General features: G+C 41.2%; 1 protein-coding gene across 1 annotated transcript in view; it reads left to right on the top strand.

Annotated features, from left to right (window-relative positions):
- The first annotated feature begins 243 nt into the window (after positions 1 to 243).
- The window catches only part of EIF2B3 (eukaryotic translation initiation factor 2B subunit gamma), a 104566-nt gene continuing 83312 nt past the window's right edge, over positions 244 to 21497 (top strand). Inside the window, exons 1-3 of the mRNA XM_069788880.1 lie at positions 244 to 384; positions 611 to 759; positions 3430 to 3569. Of these exons, the coding sequence (XP_069644981.1) occupies positions 612 to 759; positions 3430 to 3569 (288 nt within the window). The 5' untranslated portion in view covers positions 244 to 384; position 611. The remainder of the gene's footprint in view (positions 385 to 610; positions 760 to 3429; positions 3570 to 21497) is intronic.

A 21497-nucleotide genomic window follows, 5' to 3' on the forward strand; every position in this document is an offset into this window, starting at 1 on the left:
TGTCCCCTCCCTGGACACGGTGTGCGTGGGGAGCGCAGCTGCAGAGTGCCCCCCCCACCCCGCAACGCACCCCGCAGCCTGCAGCGCCACCTCCGGCCGCCTGGGGGCGCTGTGCCGCCGAGCCCCTCCCGCTGCTGGGTAAGGAGCTATGACTCGGCGCTCCGCAGCCCGGGATCCTTCCCTCGGTGTTCCTCTCGCTGCCCTGGCCGGGAGGAGCCGATGGCAGCAAAGCGAGGAAGGCGGATCGAGCCTATCGGTGTTCTACCGCCGCTGTCCGCGATCGACCCGCTCGGCTCTTCCCCGCGCGCACGCGCAGTGGGCGCCGGCGCCGCCATTCCTGTCCTGTCAGTGAGGTGCTGGGAGCCGGCGGCCGCCAGAGCGGAGGTAACGGCGAGGCGGGGGGAGGCCCGGCGCCTCCGCACGGGCTGTGAGGGGCGCGGGGGAGGCGGGGAGGCGGCGCACGCCTCCGAGAAGCGCTGGCGCCTAAAGTTGGGCCAGGTTGAACCGAACTGGTCTTAGCCAGGCCCGGCTCGGCTCGGCCTGTCCCGGCCCCGGCCTGCCCGGTTCTGCTGTGGTTGAGTGAGGCTCTGCCCCTGTGCTCCCTCTGCAGCATGGAGTTCCAGGCCGTGGTGATGGCGGCGGGAGGCGGTTCTCGTATGACGGACCTGACCTCCAGCATCCCGAAGCCGCTGCTCCCGGTGGGCAACCGGCCCCTGCTCTGGTACCCGCTGAACCTCCTGGAGCGCGCCGGCTTCGAAGGTGAGGCACGACGGTGTCTTGGTGTGGGAGTGGAGACGACGTGCTTACTTTGACCTCCTCAGGCTTCCCGTGGTCACCTCCGCCACTCCCGTTTGTCGCCCTCTCTTGTTCTAATGTCTTGTCGCAGGTGCCCTGTTGATTGGGGCAGGTGCCGTAGCAGGAGATCTCATCTTCAGTGCACTGCAGCTGTGCCGTTGGCCCATGTCACATCCCTTCCTTTGCTCTAGGCTGTGCGTCCTGTGCCAGCGCCCCCTTCCCCCCTCTTCTCCCCTCACCAAGGCTTTTCTGGTCTCTATGCTTTTCCCAACTTTGATGTCTTTCCTAGTGTTGTTAACCCGGAGTCTCTTGCTCATTTCTTTTTCTGAATTATTAATGAGAGTAGCTTGAAAACTGTGTTAGCTCTCCTGGGATATCTCTTGGTTTGTTGTTTCAGCCTGGCCTGAATTTCAGGGTTACTTGCTCTGTCTGAGGCATTTAGTCCTTGTTGCAGCGTGGAGCCAAGTGCTGGGGTTTGGACAGAGCAGGGCAGGGGGGAGAGGCAGACTTGTAATGCTCACCTCTGGGCCTTGTTTCATGGGAGGGCTAAAAATCGTATTTAGTACATGGTGAGATTCTTTAGTATTTTCTGGGTTTAGGGTTTTGTTTACCTTTTGAGCGGTGGACAAAATCTTTCTGTGATGTTCCCCCTGCTTCTTGTAAAACTTCTTCCTGACACCTTTTGTGTTTCTCTTTTTTCACATTTGTATTTGTCCTTTGCCTTTCTGCTTCTCTGGTTTTGCTTCTCCTGCGTGACTGTGCGATTAATCTGTAGTCCATCCTGACACTGTGGCTTTTTTCCTGACTGCAGCATTTTTCTGTGAAGTTGTAAAGATCAGCTCATGATTATTCATGTTAGCCTCTTACTATTTCAGTGTGAAGGAACAAAAGAAAGACTGCCTTAATTTTGTTTCATTAAGAAATCCTTAAGAACTTTTTTCCCTTGGAATTGTTTTTTGCCTGTTGTTTGTTGAAATCTGCTTTCTGAATGTCCATTTTCTTTGACTGTTTTCCTGTCTCTTTTTTGCTAGGATCATACTCTTATCCTGTGATATGGATATATGGGTAGCTAAAAGCTTCTCTGTAACCAATATTGTGCTTTGTGTGGCTCTTTAACTATTCAGAAATAACCATTTCCACTTGATGCTCTTGACCACTAGTAGGTGGTGTCAGATCTTTCTCCTTTCTCATGCATAGCTCTTCAACTTGTCTATCCTCTACAAAAATTTGGACGTGCAGGGTTGTATATGCAGCTTCAGTAAGCAAGCTGCCACCTTCCCGCTCCTCTCTTGCTTCTGCCCCCAACCAAGCTGTACGTTTCTGTGTTAATACTCCAGTGGCATGAATTCTCTCCCTGGATCATAATTTTTATTAAGTATGACATGAGGCTTCAGTGCCTCATACTTGCTTATGTTAGTAAGTAGGTGTGTTCCACAGGCTGATTCACTGCATCCCTTTTGTCCTAACTGCAAGTGCTTCATCTCTCCTGATATTTAGGAGACCTTTGTCCAGCCCACCAGATTTACACTGAACTGTGTGGGCTTACAACTTCCACCTGACACTAGTTCCTTCTCCATTGGTTACTTCTTTCCCTAATTCAAGGTGTGCTTTCAATCCCTTTCTCCAGGTTCTTCAGCCTGTTTTGAATCCAGGTTGGCATCCACTATGGGAGTGGGAGAGGAGCCCTCCCATACCTCTGGTACCAAACTGCCGCACAATTCTCATGTTTACAGTTCCTTCCTCTTTTCTGTTAACAGATTCAGGATGAGTTCAGTTTTGATCGATACAGATTTATTCTTGGTGTGTTTTCATCTTACCACAGGAGCTTCCTAGGCTGAGGGCTGTATTATTTCCCATACTTCTCTGTTAAAATTCTATGTGGAATACAATGTTACGGTGTTGGGGTTTTTTTGGGAGGGTGGGATATTTTAATGTGAGGGTTTGACTGTTGCTTTTTCCTTCCAGTTCTTGAAGCCAGGGGAAAAGGTTTCTTGCTGCTTTGTTTTCTCAGTCTTTTCTTTGGAGAGCTGCTGTTCTTGCATTGTTCATTTTGGAAAATATGCTTTCATGCCTCTGTTGATATCCTTCAAATATTCATTTACCTTTTTTCTTTTGTAGATGGAATGAGTTTGTTGCTCACATACTACTCCTCTCTCTTGCCAAGCTGGTGCTGAGAAATAGTTTAACCATTGTATTGTAATACTGTGGTTGGTGGTGTTGTCCATAGAGGATTACAGAGGATCAGAGTGGGCAAAAGACAAAGCTCTAAAGTGTTGGTGACATTAGTGCAGGGTCTCATGGTCTGAGGACATATGGTTGAAGTTGCTTACTAATGATAGAAGATGTTTCTGTTCTGTCTTGCTAACTTGTGCCACTCACATGCATGTGTGCCTTTCAGTAACAACCTCCACCCACACAAAGCAGGAGAGATTGTTTTCATATTCATTAGGAGTTTAATTCTCTTCTTCAAAAGTTACTACTGCTGAAAGAGCTTGGTTCGTTGTAGAACCCAGTTATGTTACTCAAGCCTTTTGACAGTTCCATCAGCCTTTGTAAATAAAAAGTGAGTGTATCCTATTTGTGATGTTTTTTTGTTTCTTCTGCTTGATCTCATCCCACTTTACTCTGTCCTAGAGGTCATTGTGATTACAAGGAAGGAAATCCAAAAGATGTTAAACTTGGACACAAAAATGAAGCTGGATTTTGTGTGCATCAGTGACAACATGGACATGGGTACAGCAGATTCACTGAGGCATATTCATCAGAAAATTAAGGTATTACTGCCTTCTATTGAACTTGACTGGAAGACATTTGTTTATAATAATACTTTTTTTATTGTGCTTTAAGAGCTGTCCCATGTAATGATATTGCAGGTAACTGAATTTCCTGATCTTCAGAAGAGCTGAATTTTGTAAAGGTCACCTCATGGGGGAACTCAAACAAAGACTCTAAATGACTAGAACTGACAGCTAGGAAGGCTGGAGCAGATTCAGGCTGGCCACTGGCTGTTTCTTAGTGTTAGCTTTCTGACACGTTAATTAAAGGGCTGTATTTGTTTATACAATTTTTGATATGATGTGTGATAGCTGTTGTCCATATAGTTTTTGGGGAAGTAGTTCTGCACAAATGTTCATTGTCATCTTAGCTGATATATAAGGAAGTTTCTGTTCAGTTCTTGGCCCTGCCATAGGCTTGCCTGCACCATTAGGCAAGTGACTTGCTCTGTGCTTCAGTTTTCTGCTTTTCCTATGCTTTTGCTGGCTTGGTCATATGGTTAGTTCTTTGATAAACAGTGCCCAGATGTGATAAAGGGCTGCTGTTCTAATAAAAACACCAGTTTGTAGAATTCTGATTTCCAGCTGCACAATTAAAACACTCCCATGTAAGGCAGAAATGCTGCTTGGAGCTCTTGCTGTGATCTGGGATGGAATTTTGTTTTTGTTGTTGTCATACACTTAATCTTTCCGATTTGTTCCCTGTCTGGTTAGGCCACCTTAGCCAAATTGGCTGTTTAAATAAAGGTTGCAACAGAACATCAATGAACCATTTAAGTCCTGAGGTGTCTTTTTGTCTTCAGACTCTTTTTGAGGGTAATAAACTGCAGTGTAACAGGCTATGTACTCCCAACAGAAAGACTCCAGGTGAGACAAGATGAAAGTTTCCAGGCAAATATGGGTGTCTAGGCACAAGGAGAGAGATACTGCAAGGGATTAATGCACGGACTAGAATAATTTAGAGGGCAAAGAGAAGATATAAAAAGGAAACCAAAATCAACAAAATCAGTTTAACTTAACTGAATGTTTCTGTCATGTGGAGAATTGTGCTCTGTCATAACTCTGGCAGTATTTTTTAAATATGTGCATGCAGTGAGGAAATACCTCTGCACTGCAAATTGTGACCCTGACCTTACAGTTTTATTGCCTAACCAGAGCGATCAGTTGGGCTGTCTGGATGTCCCTCTTTTTGGTAATCCAGGCAAGTTTGCCTAGGGGAGGCCTGGGAGACAACAGTAAAGCATGTAGTGGTAAGAAAATAGACTGTGTCTTCAGAGGTAGCAGTTTTGGATCTTCTGTTTATTTTTCAGAAAAAAGGCTTAGAGAAGATGTGTGTTTTTCAATACTACCTCACAACTTTTCTTCAGTCAACTGCTGTGTAAGAACAGCAGCAACTGCTTCTGCCCTTTTTATTCCATGTCTTGCTTGTCTGGCCGGACAGGACGAAGTGGTCTCTTACTTGAAATAAGCCTATACTAAGTTCTTGAGCAGATTGCTGTACTGTGTATTTTGGAGTTATTCCTCTAGTAAATGCATACCACTGATACACCTTTTACAGGGTATACCCTCTTCTGTCTGATACAGGTGGGAGAACTATACAGTAGAGGTGGCTGAAAAGCTGCTGTATGTTGGCTGTGTCTGGTGTAGCGGGAGAGGGATCTTGCTGAAGAATGAGTTTCCCTGGTGAAAACAACTGCTGCTTGTGGCCATAGTTTGCTGGCAGGCTTTTTGTAACCCATGCCAAAAGTCTGATGAGAAGTTTAAACTGGTTGCTGAAACTTAGTTGTCACAAATTGCCCACAGACAGAAGACCAAGTGTGCTCAATAAAAACGACGTAACATGGTACAGTATAGACAACTTGCTTGTGTGCAACGCAAGTGATAGGGAGTAAAGCCAAGATTATAAATGCGCAGTAAGAAGTATGTAGCTGAAATGCTGATCACAAATTCTGAGATGTGCATAAATGCTGGACCACTCTAAAGCATAAAATCTCATGACTTGCTCCCTTTTCTAGCATTTGTCTGAGGGAGTTCCACCAGCATTGCTGCTTGCTGTGCTGGCAGTTGCAGGGCTTTTTGTTGTGTTGCACCTTGGTTAATGAAGCTTGATACTTTAAAGATTAGATGTCAAGATCAGATTTACAGAATTGCAGTCAGTAGTAGCATGAGAATACATACGTGCAAAGCCTGTAAGGGCTGAGGGAAGGTAGCTTGCATTGTTGTTTTATTGCTTTTTGGTGCTGGCATTTTTGGGGGCAGGTAAGACTATCTTGGTTCACAGTAACAACCAGTTGACTCCACCAGTCTTACTTTCAGAAGTTCGTGAGAGCAAAGGAAGCCTGTTCAAGTTTTTGCTTGCTGTTTTGCCCACTATACACACAGAGGATTTTTTTTGACATCTTTACTTCAAGAGTTGATATAGTAGATGTGTGCTCTTTGCTCTATTGGAACTCTTCCTGTTATTTTTGGCTGTCTCAGCTTACACCTGATTGACAAGGTAGCAGCTTCATTAGGGTTTTTATGTTCATTACAAGTCTGAATGTATCCTTTTCTTGGATCCTTCCACAATGAAGATGATATGCTGAACTTGATTCCTAAAGGCACCTGCTTGAGAAGTAATGAACAACAGAGAACTTGGTCCCATAAGTTCTATTTTCTGGGTTCCTAGGCCTGGGTGTCAGTCTGGCCTGTTCTTTACTGGTAGTTCTTTAATTGACATGTGTGGTGGGTTGTTTTGTTTGTTTTTATTTAAACATTCAATTCTGGGGTCTGAATAGCTAACACCATTAACTAGTCACAACTCTACAACTGAGAACCGAGGCTTAATGAGGTGAAGTAATTTACCTAGGATCATTGAAGAGATTTGTAACAGTACTGGGAACTGGACATTGGTCTCAAATCTCTCATGGTTTTGTGCATAAGATCATCTTTCTACACTGTGTGCAGATTGCATACTCTGTTTCCCCACCCTGAAAAAGCCAGCAGGACAAAAGATTAAACACAAGTTGAAGCTGTTTTAAATGGAAACTACTGAAACAGAAAATTCAGTAGAGCTGTAGTCCAGTTTCTAAATGGTGAGTGTTGTGGTTTTTTCAGTGTGTGCTAGATTATGACTTTAAAAAGGTCTTCAGTTTGGGAACGTGTCAGTCTAAATGTAAGTAACTGAAAAATCATTTTGCAATTTATGGAGTAGAAACTGGTAGGGAATTTTTTTTTTTTTTTTTTTTGCCTGTGTTCGTACTATTTTTTGATTGGGTAATATAACACATCAATGTTTTGCACTAAGTCCAGCACTTAAAATGATATTGTCAAAAAGCGGGTATGGGAGTTACTCATTTATTTCTTAAATGTTTTGTTTTATACAGGGATATGAAAACAATTTGTTTAAGGACTTTGTGATAACTATTGATCAGATCCTTTAATTGCTCTCCTGTGGATAATCCCAGCATTTCCTTAGAACACTGTTGGTTTCAGCATTCTTCTATAGTCTGTGCCTTATGGCAGTTTCCATGGCTATCATTTTAATGTCCAGTCTTTTGGGGTTTTTTTATACACTTTTAATATCACTGTCAGTTTTATTCTTTTGGCCCTTTAAGTTCCTAGTTTTTTTCTCATCTTTTGTAGGACTGATAATGAATGGCTTTTCAAATTATGAAAATAAAAGTGAAGCTGCAAAGGCTTAATTCTTTTCTCATTTATATATAGGATTGGAAATGGTAGAACATAGACTATGTAGACTCACAGTTGATGGTATAATAGTGCTCTAGTTGAAACTGCAGCTTTACCACCATAAGGCTGCTTACAGGTCTCTATCACCTGGTGATCTATGCTGATGAGACAGATCTCTGTCACCTCATGATCTAGCCTAAACAGAAAAACAAGCCAGCCTTCCATGCCTTTAGGTTTGGGTGGGTGACCTTCCCTGGTCATGAAGAGCAAAGAGAGCTCTCCTGTTCTGGTTGGGGCCTTGGCAAGAGCGGGTATATAGAGGAATTTAATGTATTTTGGAAGATGACGGTCTGCTTCTGTAGCTGAGTAAATTCCTATAGGAACATCAATTTTATTTATTTAAAATGCCTTCTAACTTCAGTTTTCTTTCAATTGTTCACATATGCAATTATACTAGAGTAATTCTGAAGTGATTTACTTTGTGAAAACTTCAGTGCTTTTTGAGTTATAGCCTTACCTGCAGCATGGAAGTGAGACAGGTCCAGCAAGACTTACAGGACACAAAAAGAGGCACTACCATGGATTTCTTCAACTGTGTGCCTGTCAGCATTTGAAAAGCTGTGCAAAGTAGTGGAAAAAACCTTTCACTAAATCTCTTGAAGACAACAAAGAGCTATGATAAACAAAGCAACTTTGATGGATTGTAAGAAGTAACGAATCAAGCAGTTATGTCCTTAGGTTCCAAATCTGTTAAAGCAGTACTCTTGTGCAATTTATTCAATCCAGTATCTTTATGTCAAACTTCTAAAATATTGCTGTATGTTCATGTCTGTTTTCAAGAATCACTGTCAGTAATTACTTTGAAACTTCAGAAAATGATTTTTATAGATTAAATAACAAAGTCAGCTCTCTCGAAGTCTGTAATAGGTAAATACCACCTCATCCAATGTATGTTAGTAAAAGCAGACTGTGAGCTCTTTAGGGCAGAATCTATGCTTTTCTTTGTCTCTGAAGGGCATATGTTTTAGTCTCCTGCTTTGGTTGGAACCATGTTGCTATTGTCTTAATCTATTATTTGCATTAAAGAATATTCTTGACCTGTCAGGGAGTGCTTAAATAAAAAAATATTAGTTAGCATAGGTGTAAAAAATTATTTCTGTATGAAATGTAAATCAAACTCTCTCCTTCGTGAAATCTCATTTTCCACATCTTTTTTTTTTTTTTTTTTTTTTTCTCCTGTCCCTTTCTGATTCTACTCTCTTAAGATATCTTTCCTACTTCATCGCTCAGGCTGTTACTGGTCACTGTTTCGTCCATTACTGGCATGGGAGGCACATAGCCTTTGCATGCTTTGCTAAGGAGCCTGTAGAATTTATTTGTAAGGGGGAAGAAGTAATTTGCTTTCTTAAGAGTCAGATTCTCTAAAGGGTAAACTTTCATTAGGGACAAATGAGCAAACAATTTGGATGTAAGGATGGCTTAATCTAGCATAAACAACTGAGTACCTCTTCCACAGATGATGAGAAAACACTAAACTTGCTCTGGATTTGTCTTCAATTTTCCTCACTGATGGTGCTTCAAGATTAAGGGTTTTTTAAATGAGATCAGTGTTTGGCATTTTTAGTAAAACAGTTATGTTTAGCATGCTGCTGTAAATTAAGGATGATGTTACAGGTGTGACAGAGCAGGTGCTAAGGTGTAATTTGATAATTTATGTGTTCCTGTTTTTATTTATTTTTATTTAGCATTCAAAGCTTGCTAACTGCCTGGAGTAGTGTGGAAGGGGGGGTGTCTCTGTAAGAAGTGTGGGTTTTCTTTTTTTAAAATTGCTTTCTCCTCAATAACTCTCACTAGTCCTTGTTTCTGGTTTTCATTGGTAAGCAGCACTAGCTGGAGCACTTAGATGAGTTCAATCTGAATAACAGGGAAATTGGTAGGAGTCTTGACAGTTTCAGTGGTGATACATGCTTTCTAGCAAGAGAAGAGGTGCAAGTGATGTCCACTGCATGCTGTGGTAGGAGATTATGCAGTTTTGTTTTGTAGGCAGCTTGTCTTTCAGTGGTGATTCCCCCCCCCCAATTGTGGGCAGTAGACTGCCTTTTTAAAAGTTAACTTACTTTGATGTCTCTAGAAATTTTATGTAATGAAATCCCCTGGCTCACTTAGGGAGGCTTTTCCTCTGTAGCTGGTGTTAGTGGACACGCTTTTTTCAAGTCATAATGTGAAGTCTTCTGGTATGTCTACTGGGGCTTTTTAGTGTGGTTATTACCTCCAGTATGTTGCTCTGTGATTTCTTCAGTCCAGATTTATGTCCTCATTTATTTGACTTCTACTACCATACTTAAAGGCCTTCTCTTGCAGTTTAGTAGATGTCCTTTGGATGATTCACAGGACCAGTGCGAAATATATGTGCCATGACCTGCCATGTTATAGCGCAGCAATAGTGTCAAGCTTTGGTTGGTAACACAGGACTCATGATTTTGGGGATTAGTAACAAGAAATTGTAATAGGAGCTAGGAGCCCAAGAGTAAATTGCAATGTCTCAGAATGTACTAGTTGACATGGGGTGGTGGTGAGCAGCCATGCTGATGGAGGAAGGAAAGGTAAACGTAAGACTAGAAAGTATCAGGTAAAGTATTTTTTATGGTAGAGATGAGAAATTAATACTATTGCTTAAGGCAATGGAAAGATTTTTTGCCTGGAATACTGCACAAATGTGGAACTCAAATGCATCAAATGTGGAACAAACACTAGAAAAGGAGATAAGATATTCAGAGTGGGATATAATTGGGTTTAAATTTGCTATGAGAAAACATAGGCTGAAAATTACAGAAAGGTTTTAATCAGAGCAGAATAGGATTGTGCAACAGTCTTCCAGAAGGAGTAATTGAGACAAAAATCCCCTAACTTTATACTAGGGTGAGAAGCTGTTTTTTTGTTGTGGTTTTTTTTGTTTGTTTGTTTGTTGGTTAGTGTTTTTTAAAATAAACTAAGTAATGTGATACCTGGAATGGCAGGAGGCTAAACTCTGACTCAGGGAGCCCCTTTGAGAACTGTGTTTCTGTGACTTTCTGCTTGTACCATTCATCAAACTGCTGCAGACCTTTTTGTGGGTTGTAGATTATTTTTGATGGGGGGAAAAAAAAAAAAAGTGGGGGGTGTCACTGTAGTTTACAAATGAGTTCCTCTGAAATTTAGGCATCTCTAATATTTGACCATTTTGTTTCCTGTGCCAAATTTTACCAGACCCATGCAGCTGCTGTCTGGCGCCACCTCCCAGGCTGGGGCCTCTCCAGGCAGCAGGTTGAGAAACCTGGTTAAATCATGAATCTGTGTTTCGGGCTGAAGCAGGAGGTGGAGTGGGTGTGCCTGGATCAAGCATTTGTCTTCACTGAGTCTATATTATTTTCATCTTCTGTTAAGCATTTCTCTCCCTTGTGTCACTCAACTATACTCCAGCCAGTGATTAAAATGTGGCGTTCCAGCAGAGTAACAGCAATGGAACAATTTCACATTTTCCTTCCTTGATGAGCCCTTAGTTGTGTTAATGGAAGCCCTGACTAATATGGTGTGAATTAATCAGCATGTCTTCTGCTGCTATCACTGGTGAGTGTTTGCGTGTGAAATGTTTCATCTCAGGTGGTCCACCTGGTTTTCTCAGTTTAACAAAGTAAGATTTGAAAGTAATATGGCTCTTAAAAAGCAAAACAAACCCTAAAAAGCTACCAAAAAGAAGAAGAAAAACCAACTTTCTCTGAACAAATAAACAAAGATTGAAACTCCAGATTCTCTTGGTATGTGCATCTTTGGGAGCCATGTTGTGGAAAGTGTGATGTCACGGTGGTGGTCTGTATGCTGCTGAGGGTCACTGATCCGTGGAGTCTTGGACGGCATGGCTAAGCGCTTCACTTCCTCTGTTGAAAAATCTCCTTTCCAAACACATGATGTAAGTAAGCTTGCTGTAACGGCTGGAAGGTGGAATCTGAATCCTTTTGGTACAGCTGAGCAGAGTTTGGTGAGCATGGAAAGAAAAACTTCAGTCCCCATAATATATAGTTATGTATTTTTTGTACTGTCAGTGGAAATTAAAAAAACCAAATGAAATTCATTTGTAAGAGACAAGGTCTCTCTCTCTTTCTCTATATATGAGCAAGACTTAACTAAATATTCTGTTAATCTATTTTGAAATAGTAAAAAAAATGTCATCAGTTTTTTCCAGCAGACCTGACAGAAAATACTCTTGAGTGTCTAAAATGCAAATAAAAGTCGCTGTCTTGCTGGTTTTTCTGATTCTGCCTTTTACAATGTTGTTAGTGCTGTGTGGGGAAAGCAGATGTATGAGATGGCAGCTCGCAGGGTATGTAGCATCTTGTTTCCTTCTCTGCCTCTGATTGAAAGCTGCCACCACTGAGGCACTAGGCAAAATTTATTACGGATCGCATGCCCAAGTCCCATTCCCAAAGCACAGCTGATTGTCTTAGTAGAAAGCAGCTATACTGGCAGGTGCTCAGGCTGGCGATGTTGCTGGGGGGAATGATATAGCGCTGCCTGACTGTGTGCTTGATGAATGTGTTCAGGACTTTGCTCTGATCTTTATTTTTCCTGGCAGGGTAAGAGTTAGAGAATTCAACAGTTGTTGGGGGGGGGGTTTGCCCTTTTTTTTTTTTTAAGTTACTCAGCTTTAGAAGAATGTAGCTAATTAAATTAATTATTTTGCTGCCAGGGTTTACTATGGATCAGGGCTAAAACACCAGAAGTTTGAATGAGGCAATTAGCTCTGAAGGTTAGGATCAAGAATGGTTATTAGGGCATTTGCTTTTCTGCATATTGTTGGCTAAAGAGGCTGCCTTCCATCACACACAGCGGCAAAACCTTAGGTGTTTTGCAAGAAGAGTCATTGACACTCCTGAGATGCCTGTCAGTTTTAATCGTTGCATCTCCCACTGCATGTCTTTATCCTTTTCATGCTCCTGGCAACTTGAGGCCTGTGCTCATTATTTTAACCAATACCTCTTGTTTCCCTGTAGAAGTTAATTGTCAGCATTTGTCCTGTATTACAGTATATGTTTTCATTTAGACCCTATGTGGTTTCCGATGAATTACACAAATTCAGCCTATTCTAGCTGCAGATGTAGTAAGCTCTTTGCACATGTATATAGCTGAACTAATTTGTTTAAAAGCATCCTGGTAGAAATCTTCTCCTGTTATTATGAGCTACTACTAGTTTTCATTTTTTGATAGTAAATAGAAGTTAGTCATCGTATTTGGAAATCATCCTTCATTTTCCCTATTTAAAGTATATACAGTCTTCTTGTGTCAGTAACTTAGTGTGCTGTGTGCTGATGGAAAATTACTGCTTTAGTAAAGGTAATCTCAAAAAACTATTTGCACTTTTTGTCCTTAACAAGACTTTCATGGACACATGCAGGCAAAGAAGAGTTAGATGTCCTTTATTATCAGCTCATTTTATCAGGCATAGAAAATGTTTTACATTAATAAGTCAAACTCAAGTTTCTAGTTTTCAAAAATTGTTCTGTGATGAATGTTCAAAGAAGTGAAAAGTCTGTGTGAAGTGAATTTGTACCTCTTGCTTCCAAAGAGAGAGATTTTAAGAATGTGGGGAAAAAAGTTAGTGTCCTCCAGCTGCCATTTTTCCTTGGTGCTGTCAGTGGTGAGGGCAAAGCCTTGTGCCATGTATGAGCCCTGAAGATGTAACTGTCACCCATGCCTGGGTGAGGACACGAAGGGCAGTGTGAAGGCATCACTGATGTCCGTGCCACCCTGGACTCCACGGAGCAGGAGGAGTTGTGTAGGGCTCCGTTTTGTGTTCCTCAATGATATTAAGTCAGCATCTGGTCTGACGTTTTAATAATTTTTTTGCTTGTAATTTCCAATGTCCTTGGCCTTTCCTTATGAGACTCAAGGCTTCCCTGGCTTCGGGTAGGATGATACTTGCAAGGAGGCATTCACAGGCTATTTGTACATTTTTCTGGAATAACATTCCTTCCTTGCTGTCCGCAACCTTTTTACTTTGTTTCTAGCCTGCATGATTTCTACTTGTGTATTTTCCCCATGTTGGATCTTAAGAGCGCTTTCGTCATAGGAGGTTGGGACTTTTCATGGCAATTGTGGGCTATACAGCTGTCACAGTTACCCTGTTGCAGGTGATATTCCTCAGTGAGTATTCATCCCTTGAAAGAGAAAATGGAATTGTTTGTATCAAGCACAATTGTGTGTGTTAACCTAAGTACATAGTTCCAATTATTGGGGAATGTGGGAGGGAGTAGATGCCAAACATCAACCCATGCAGTTACTGTGCTAGAGAGGGTTTTTCCCTGTGTCTGTTTCTTGCAGCCTGGTACAGTAGTGTAACACTGATAATAGGAAGGTGGTGCTGTGAACAGCACAGGCTATCCCAGAGGCTGTCACTTTGCTCAGCACTGGTTTTCTGTCACTGTTTAATTTGGTGAAAGCCATGGTGAAGATCAGTGGACTTGTAGGATGCTTGGAATTTAATTTTGCATTTTTGTCATGTTAACTGGGAAGCCCATGTAGGTTATCTTGGTTCTGTTCTGAAAAGGGAGAAACGATTGTGTATTCAGATGTTCTTGAAGCAAATTTAAGCGTTCTTCTGTAGTATAAATTCTGTTAGCTCCTTTGCGAAGATGGTGAAAATTCTGCATGTAGAGTAATAGTGCTGGAAAAAGCAGTGGAGGTACTGCAAATTTTCATAACATTTTTCTTACAACAGCAGTTGCTGCAGACCAAATACCACTGGCAAAATTGGACAGGTGCTAGAGGAGAAAATAGTATTGCATGGAGGATATAGGTGTAGGAATCTATGGTTCAAAACAGTACTTTCATTTAACGTAGCATGATTTAGTTTTTACAGGAAGAAAACAACATTTGAACAAAGCTAATCAGGTTTCACACAAGTGGACACTCAGTTCAGTGCAGTCTAGTGCGAAGTAGCAATGCCACTGAGCTGTGTTTCACATAGCGTGTGCTTTGCAGAGCAGTTTAGCATTTGGGTTTTTTTGTTGGAGCAGAGTTGAAACTGGGTTTTGTGTAATGACTTGGTTTGACCTTGGAAAGAATTTCATGCCTTTTTTTAAAAAATTTAAATCACACTGATATTAGCTACAGGATGGCAGAATGATTCCTAAGGACACATGCTGTATATGTCTTGGTTTTTGTTTATAGTCTGGCTTGAGACTGCAAGGAACCATTATGATCCTCTAGTCTGTAAGGGAATTTGCACACAGTAATTAGGGCTGTTAGCCCCAAAACTTACAGATGACTTAGTGAATGTGTTTCTGAAAGATAGCAAGGCTTTATTCATACATTCTAGTAGATAAAGAGTGTATTATATCCTTTGGTGTTTTATTCCAGATTATACTTATTCTCCCTCTCAAACCACTTTGCCTTTTATTTCTATGGTGAACACTGATTTCTAGCCACTGAATCCAGTCATGCCTGCTTTTTGTTGTATTGCTGAGAGATCTGCTGTTTAGGTAATTGCGGGCTGTGGGCAAAGGCCTTCTTTCCCTTCAGTAAGTTGAGCCGGTTGAGCTCCATTAGGACTACTTTTTATTATTATTGTTTGTATGACTGCAGCACCTGACTGCCTAAGGCTCTGCTTACATTAAGTGTTAAGCCTGGGCTTGAGCTCTGGGCTTTGGCAGCGAGCCTGCTGTGCCGCTGCTGTTGAGATTGGAGCCTGACTGCGGCGTTCTCCTTTCTGTTCATGTGAGGCAGAGTCCAAGATCAGCTGCGCAGCAGGTCTGCTAGTGCTGCTGTGCAGGTAGTCCTGGAAACCTGCCTTCCAGGAATAGGAGTCATGAGGAGAGCGCCATTTGTTTCGGGAGTTCTCCTGCCTGTGAAGAAGGGATCTGTTCATGCAGTGCGTTGAGCCAGGGGAGAGTTTAGCTTGCCAGGCTCACCCTCCATGAACTGGTGAATTCAGGGCTTGGGTTATGGGGTGCTCCTCTGAGCTTTAGCAGTCATGGTTCTCGTGAGTGGACGGTGCACGCTTTCTGGGTGCCTTTAGATGGCGGGGAAAAAAACAGTCTCCTCTGTGGCACGCCTAGGATCTGGACGTAAACCCAGGAGATGACTCCTGACCTTAGACAAATGAGAGAACCTAGCGAGACAGGATAGTATGTGTCAGTGTATCAGTCCGGAGCCCTAGCATACTGATGGCCTGATAATTGTCAGTTTTCTGTAAGTGTAAGGGTAGCAGATTTCTTTTCGGAAAAAAAAAAAAAAAAAATGACAGCAGAGCCTAAACCCACATCCTTTAGAAGATACAAGTAGGTGATAGAGCTGTCATCATTTATTGATGTAAGGCAGTAGATTTGGTAAGTGCGTGGTGAGTGGAAGGGATAGGCTATTAAAAGGAGGGTAAACAGCTTGTGCTTGATGTGACAGAAAATGGAAGGGTGATGTGGTTGGAGGAGGAAGTTGGGAAAATTATTTTTGGAGTACTGTGTGACAGAGGAAAAGGTGGGTTACAAAGCTTATGTTCCAGACCAGAAGTTTTACAGTTCAGTAAGTATCATAATATCAATGTCCTGCTTTGGGAACACTCTTAATAAGCTTATGAACTTGTGTTCATCTCTAAACTTCTGCTTTTGGTTGCTGATAACTCTAAATTACCCTTTTCCACCCCACGTGTCAGTTTGAGCAATAGGTAACAAGACTTCCTCCTGGGAGGAGACAGGATGCCTTCTGGGCTTGAATATCTTTCCTGTTCCTAGCTTATATGTATGTAAATTAAAAAATATTGATTTTGGATGGTAGCTCCTGAGATACAAAGATAACCTAAAATGGTGTTTTCATTGTATGTTCCCATCTGATATAACACATAGGATGAGCCATATGATGGGACTGGGGTTAAGTCTCCTCCCCAGCTTCTGGCATCTTTCTTCCAGCTTTCTTTGAGAAGATAAACAGTGATGCTGACAGGTTACGTATGTGAAGGCATTCACATTGCCTTAAGATATCCTCACCTGATGAATTCAGGGCCATCCAAGAAATTAGAAGAGACTCCCTTGGCTCCCGCATTAGACTTTTCTGTTTTCTTTTTTTTTAAAAAAAAAAAAAAAGAAAGAAAAAAGAAGCCTCTTTCACATTACACACTGTCTTTCCAAAAAAAAAAAAAGTTTCTTCCATCTTTTAATAAGGAGTGGTTGCTGCTGAATTTCAGATTAAGGGACATCCTGTGCCTCTACTACCCTCTATCCTTAGAATAGTTACGAAGGTACTGATCTACAGCAAACTTGCTGCTGCAGGGTGAGTGCGCAGTAGGTAAATGCTTCATGTCTGCTAACAAAGTACTAAATCATGGTTTTCTTCTGAATCTTGCTATCGAGGACATTACAAAAGCAGAGTGGGAATTCCCAGCCAAAGGCGGCCATTTCAGTTGGTAGCTAACAAGATCCTACAGACATCAAAAAATAAAAGAGGTTCCCTGCTCCAGTTACAGCAACAGCCATGGAGCTTCAAAGAGGTCACAGGTGTGGAAATTGGAGGACTCTTAATGGAGACTGAGATAAAAAGGGATTCTCTAAAGCCTTGGATGTAAGTTTCTGATCTGAAGAGTGGTGAGTAATGCGATTGCTAGGAGGTATCTTTGGCTTTGCCTGGAGCACACTAACAAGCAATCGAAACGCTTGCCCACAGCCAAACTGTTCTTTCCCTTTCCACTCTTTAGAATAATAAAAGCATTACACACAAACCCCACTGTTAATGCAACATGTGGGTAAAGTTCCAGGCTATTGTGTATAAAACTCAGTCTTAATTCCAGCAGTAATTATAGCTTGTTCCTCTCTCCCCTGTTGTATGGTGACACCACAGGAAGTGATGCAAAATTCTCTGTTTGTGCATGTGTTAACTTAGGCTGAGTGTAGGAACAGAGTCTATCTAGTCTCTTGATTTTTTTTCTTTTCCTGTCAGAGTCTCAGGTGTAATACTGTGCAAGTGGAAACTTACAGCATTTAACTTCAATGTTTTGTCTGTCTTCAGTTCTGTTAGGAGCTAGGTCTACTGCTCGTGGATATTTTGCTTCTTTTCTGTTTATAATGCATTCTGACATTTGTTTTCCTCTTTCTCTTGAGGCTGATTTTGTTCAAATTAGAGATTTCCTTGCAACACATGTTTTCTCATTTTCTAGTCTGCAGTTTTTGAGGCAATCAGCACGTTAGGCTACAAGGTCCTGCCCTTGTCTATACTTGATAGAAAAAGCATAGTGAATACCACTAAAAATTCATCATTTGCTGCCAGCTATCTGTGGTAACCTTGCTATCTCCTGTTTGAACAGAAGGGATCCAGCAATTATTGCTGAATATAAAAGAGTTTTTAGCATTGCCTTTGTATGCAGTGTGAGAAAGTCCAAGGCTTTTTATTTATGCTGGTATATTACACCATATAATTGCATCCATCTTTTGATCTGTGGTATGAATTAGTTCCATTGAAAACATGTTTTCTATTTTTAAATCAGTTGTCTTGAACTGAGTTCCTGAAACATTCTGCTTTTTGGTCTTGTTTTTGTGTAGATTTTCCATATTGTGCTGGGTTTAATATAATTGTTGACATATTGGTTTTGATTTTTTTTTTTACTGTTTTTTTTCTCTATTTTGTATAAATCTCTTGGTGTTTTATGTTACAGTGTTGTATTTACCCAGATTGAGTATGTAAGTTATCTCATAATATCTGAGCATTTTACAGTTCAGAAACGTTTGATGGTGAAGTGCTGTTAGCCAGTGCTAGAAAGGGAGAGTGGAGGTTTGGAGGCCTTAAGTGCTGTGTTTCCATACGTGATAGAACACTGTGTTCAGCGATGGCTAGACTGGAAGCCCAGGGCTCCATCCATGGTCAGTAGGGACAGAGAAACATCTCCTTGAAACTCAGATCATAGGTGGGATGATCTCTGCAGGACCTTGTTTTTCTCCACTGATCAGCAGCAGAGTCTAAATTCTGAACGTGAGTGCATAAATTGCAAATCTGAGGTTAAATGGGATTACTGGGACCCAAGTGACTCTTTCAAGGAGTTTCATATTCTCTCTGTCTTTTCTGTTGCTCTTGTGATGCTCACAAAAATCGTGAGCTGTGCTACCAGCAAGCTAGGGCTGCTGTCCCTATACCTGAGTAGCGCTGCAGTGTTTTCTTGTGTTCCCCAACCCAAAGTCATTTGCTGTTCTCTTTTATAATGCTTGATGGTATTTTCAAGTGGTCTGTACAGCAGCTTCTGTGGTAGAGCCCTGGTCTGTGATGACGTCTCCTCTGTGTCATAAAAGGAGTAAACAAAATGGCACCTATCAAGTTTGGCAGAGCAGGAAAATGCCAGAAATTCCAAGCATTTGTTTCATGCCCCATACATTAGATGGTCCTTCTTGAGTTAAGACCCTTGCCTTGTCCTTCCCATGGTTGTAATGGGTGTTGAGACTGCATTTGTGCATGCGTTGTTCTTCCTTTGCAGTGGTTCTGCTTGGGGTGTGTGCTTGCTGGGGTTTTTTTAATCAGTTCATGTTGATTCTTATCGTCTGTTTGTATAATAGTTTGGGGTTGATGTAATCATTGTTACATGTATTTCATTAAGAGATGTATGTGTGTACTTAGGTGTTTGCATAATTCATGAAGTCAAGTATGTTCACATACCCCTTGTTAGCAGATGAGTGCATGTAGTAAGTACGTACTTCTCTTCTTTGTATCAGTGGCTCATTGGGAAAGGTGCACTGTATTTATTTGGCATGTATATATGTAAAAAACCCACAAGCCTTACCATTTATTTTCTTTCTTCTACACCCACCCTAAAAACGTAAAGAAAAACACACACTTCTGCTAGGGTTCTAGGATAGTTTATTTTTTCATTCAGCCATTAGTTTATTCGTTCAGGAGTTGTACACTGGAAAAAAATTGCATCCATTAGACAGTGAGGGCTTTATTTATGAGGGGGGTGGTGTTTCAAAGGGGAGGCTGTCAAGTCCCAAAAGAGCCTTTCATGGTGTATTCTCAGCGTGCTTCTGAGGCCACTGCTCTGCTCATCAGGAGGAGAGGCAGAAATGTGGGCTTTACAGAGCAACTGTGTGTTTCACTGGTCCCTGTGCTCACTGACGTTTATTTACATATTGGGAGAGTAAATGGGTAGAACAGATGGCAACCAGACATTTGGTGGTTCTGTTCCCGTATGCTCCTCAGGGGTCTTGCATTCAGTTTTTGCAAAAAGCTTGTCCTATAGTGAGGAGAAAAAACCCAGGAGCCTGTTCACAACTATGAAACGCTTGTTGGGTTTTTGCTGTAGTGACAGATTAAAGCATTTAGTAAAATGTGAAATAATTGCAAGGTTTGTTTTACAAGTCCAGATACTTGTTCCTCAGGATAAGTCCGTTGGTGTGTCTGTCTCTCTTTATTATTATTTCTTATTTTCACCACTGGAGTGAATGCATTTAGATTTGAAGCCAGCGACCTCTTCCTTCTACAAACTGAGTTTGAAAAGTACAGGTCTATTTTTATGAGTCTTGGATACCTTTTGGCCTTTTCTGCAAGTATTGTAACTCATTCGTGCTCTGCTAAAAATGGAGTATCTGAAAATTTTGCAGGATTTTCCAGGATATTTAATATGTGTTTCTTCACTATTTACAGTTATGAAGCAGGACATTTACTTCCATACCAAGTTGAATTTTTTTCTTACTTTCTTTGTACACACTGGAATGTTGGAGCAGGGCTGCTCCAGAGTGCTGGGCAGCTTGCTTTAGTGGTTTGGGTTGGTTGTTTTTTTTCCAGTGTGTCCATGTTGTTTGTTTTAGAGAAGCGATAATTAAAGCACTTCTCCTGGGCAAAACCGTAATATAAAATACACATTTTGAAAATATGTTAAAAGGGGCGATGCAGGTCAGGTTTTGAATGTGTAAAATTCTCAATCTGCACATTGTTCTGTTCCTTCCTGTAAAGCAGCCAGGTGTTTCTCAGGAAAGTGGGGAGAAATCAAATGAAAATTGAAGAGCTTGACCTTTTGCACAGCATGCCAAATCAGCAGCTCTAACAGTTTGTGACATGATGAATTCCAATGACTTATTGGTAAACACATGAAACTACCTAGCATTTGTAGGAGAACCTGTCAAATAATGTAAATATCAAACCTCAGTTAGTCTCACCTACAATGTGGAATCTCCTAGTATAAGATAAAGTCTGTAAAGCAAACCTTTCTATGATAAACCTTTCTGTAATACAAGGTCAATGCTGAACTAGTTCGCTTTGAACCAAGATAGTTTTCAAGAGTTAAAAGAATTACTGATCCTCTGTGAGTTAATCAACTCAGGTTTTACCAAATATTTTCTAGTGCCCTTCTTATTTAATAATGTCTCTTAAAAAGACAAAACTAGGAAGCCATGTCATGCTCTGTAGGGAGGCTTACCATAGTAAATGGTAGCACAGAAAGTGAGAATGGTAAACGTCAAGAAAGAAACACTATCTTCTTGAGACGCATTTAGAAGGTTGATCATTAACAAAAAATAAAGTGGAAACTTGCTACTTTTCTGTAGGCCATGCTGCAAAAATATTATGTTAGGATTAGTTTAAATGAAGATAATTGCCGAACTAGTAGATTTTTGGCAATATATTCCACAACCCATGTGAACCACAGAAAATTGTTTCTAAGAAAAGAGGTTTCAGCCAGAGTATATTGATAGTGTGCATGGTTAATGAAGCTGCTACGTCTCGCTCAATATGTGACAGTGTTTCTGTGATATATGCAGCAGTTCTTTTAAATACTTAGTAAGGCACTTTGGAATCCTTTGAGATCAAAATTAAATACAAGCCTGTTATTAAATAGGACCGAACTTCCTCTTTTTTTTTTTTTTTATATGGGGTATTGCTGGTTTTAGGAAATGTATTTCTAAACTGAGCCCACCATCGCAGTGCAATTACTGAGTAAATCACATCCTAGATAGTCTTTGCTTTTTTTCCCCCCCAATAAAATAACATAGTTTAAATATCTTTTCCAGTGGTTTGTAGCCAGATGCAAAGTCAGCTAAAAAAGATTTCTTCAGAAAGATTTCTTTTCTACATCATTATGTAACTAAAAGTAGCTGTTGTAAATACTGCAGTATTTCATGGCAGTCTTGAAAGCCATGGCTTCTGGGTCCCAGTTCCTTCCCTTAGGAGCAGAGGATGGCAGTTTGGATGGTCACATATTCTTTATGGTCCAGAGCTGGATAAGCATTAACCAAATAACTAATTCAGTAACAGCAGGACTCAAGA

The sequence above is a fragment of the Haliaeetus albicilla genome, chromosome 8, assembly GCF_947461875.1.
Source record: "Haliaeetus albicilla chromosome 8, bHalAlb1.1, whole genome shotgun sequence".
Taxonomy (NCBI): Eukaryota; Metazoa; Chordata; class Aves; order Accipitriformes; family Accipitridae; genus Haliaeetus; species Haliaeetus albicilla.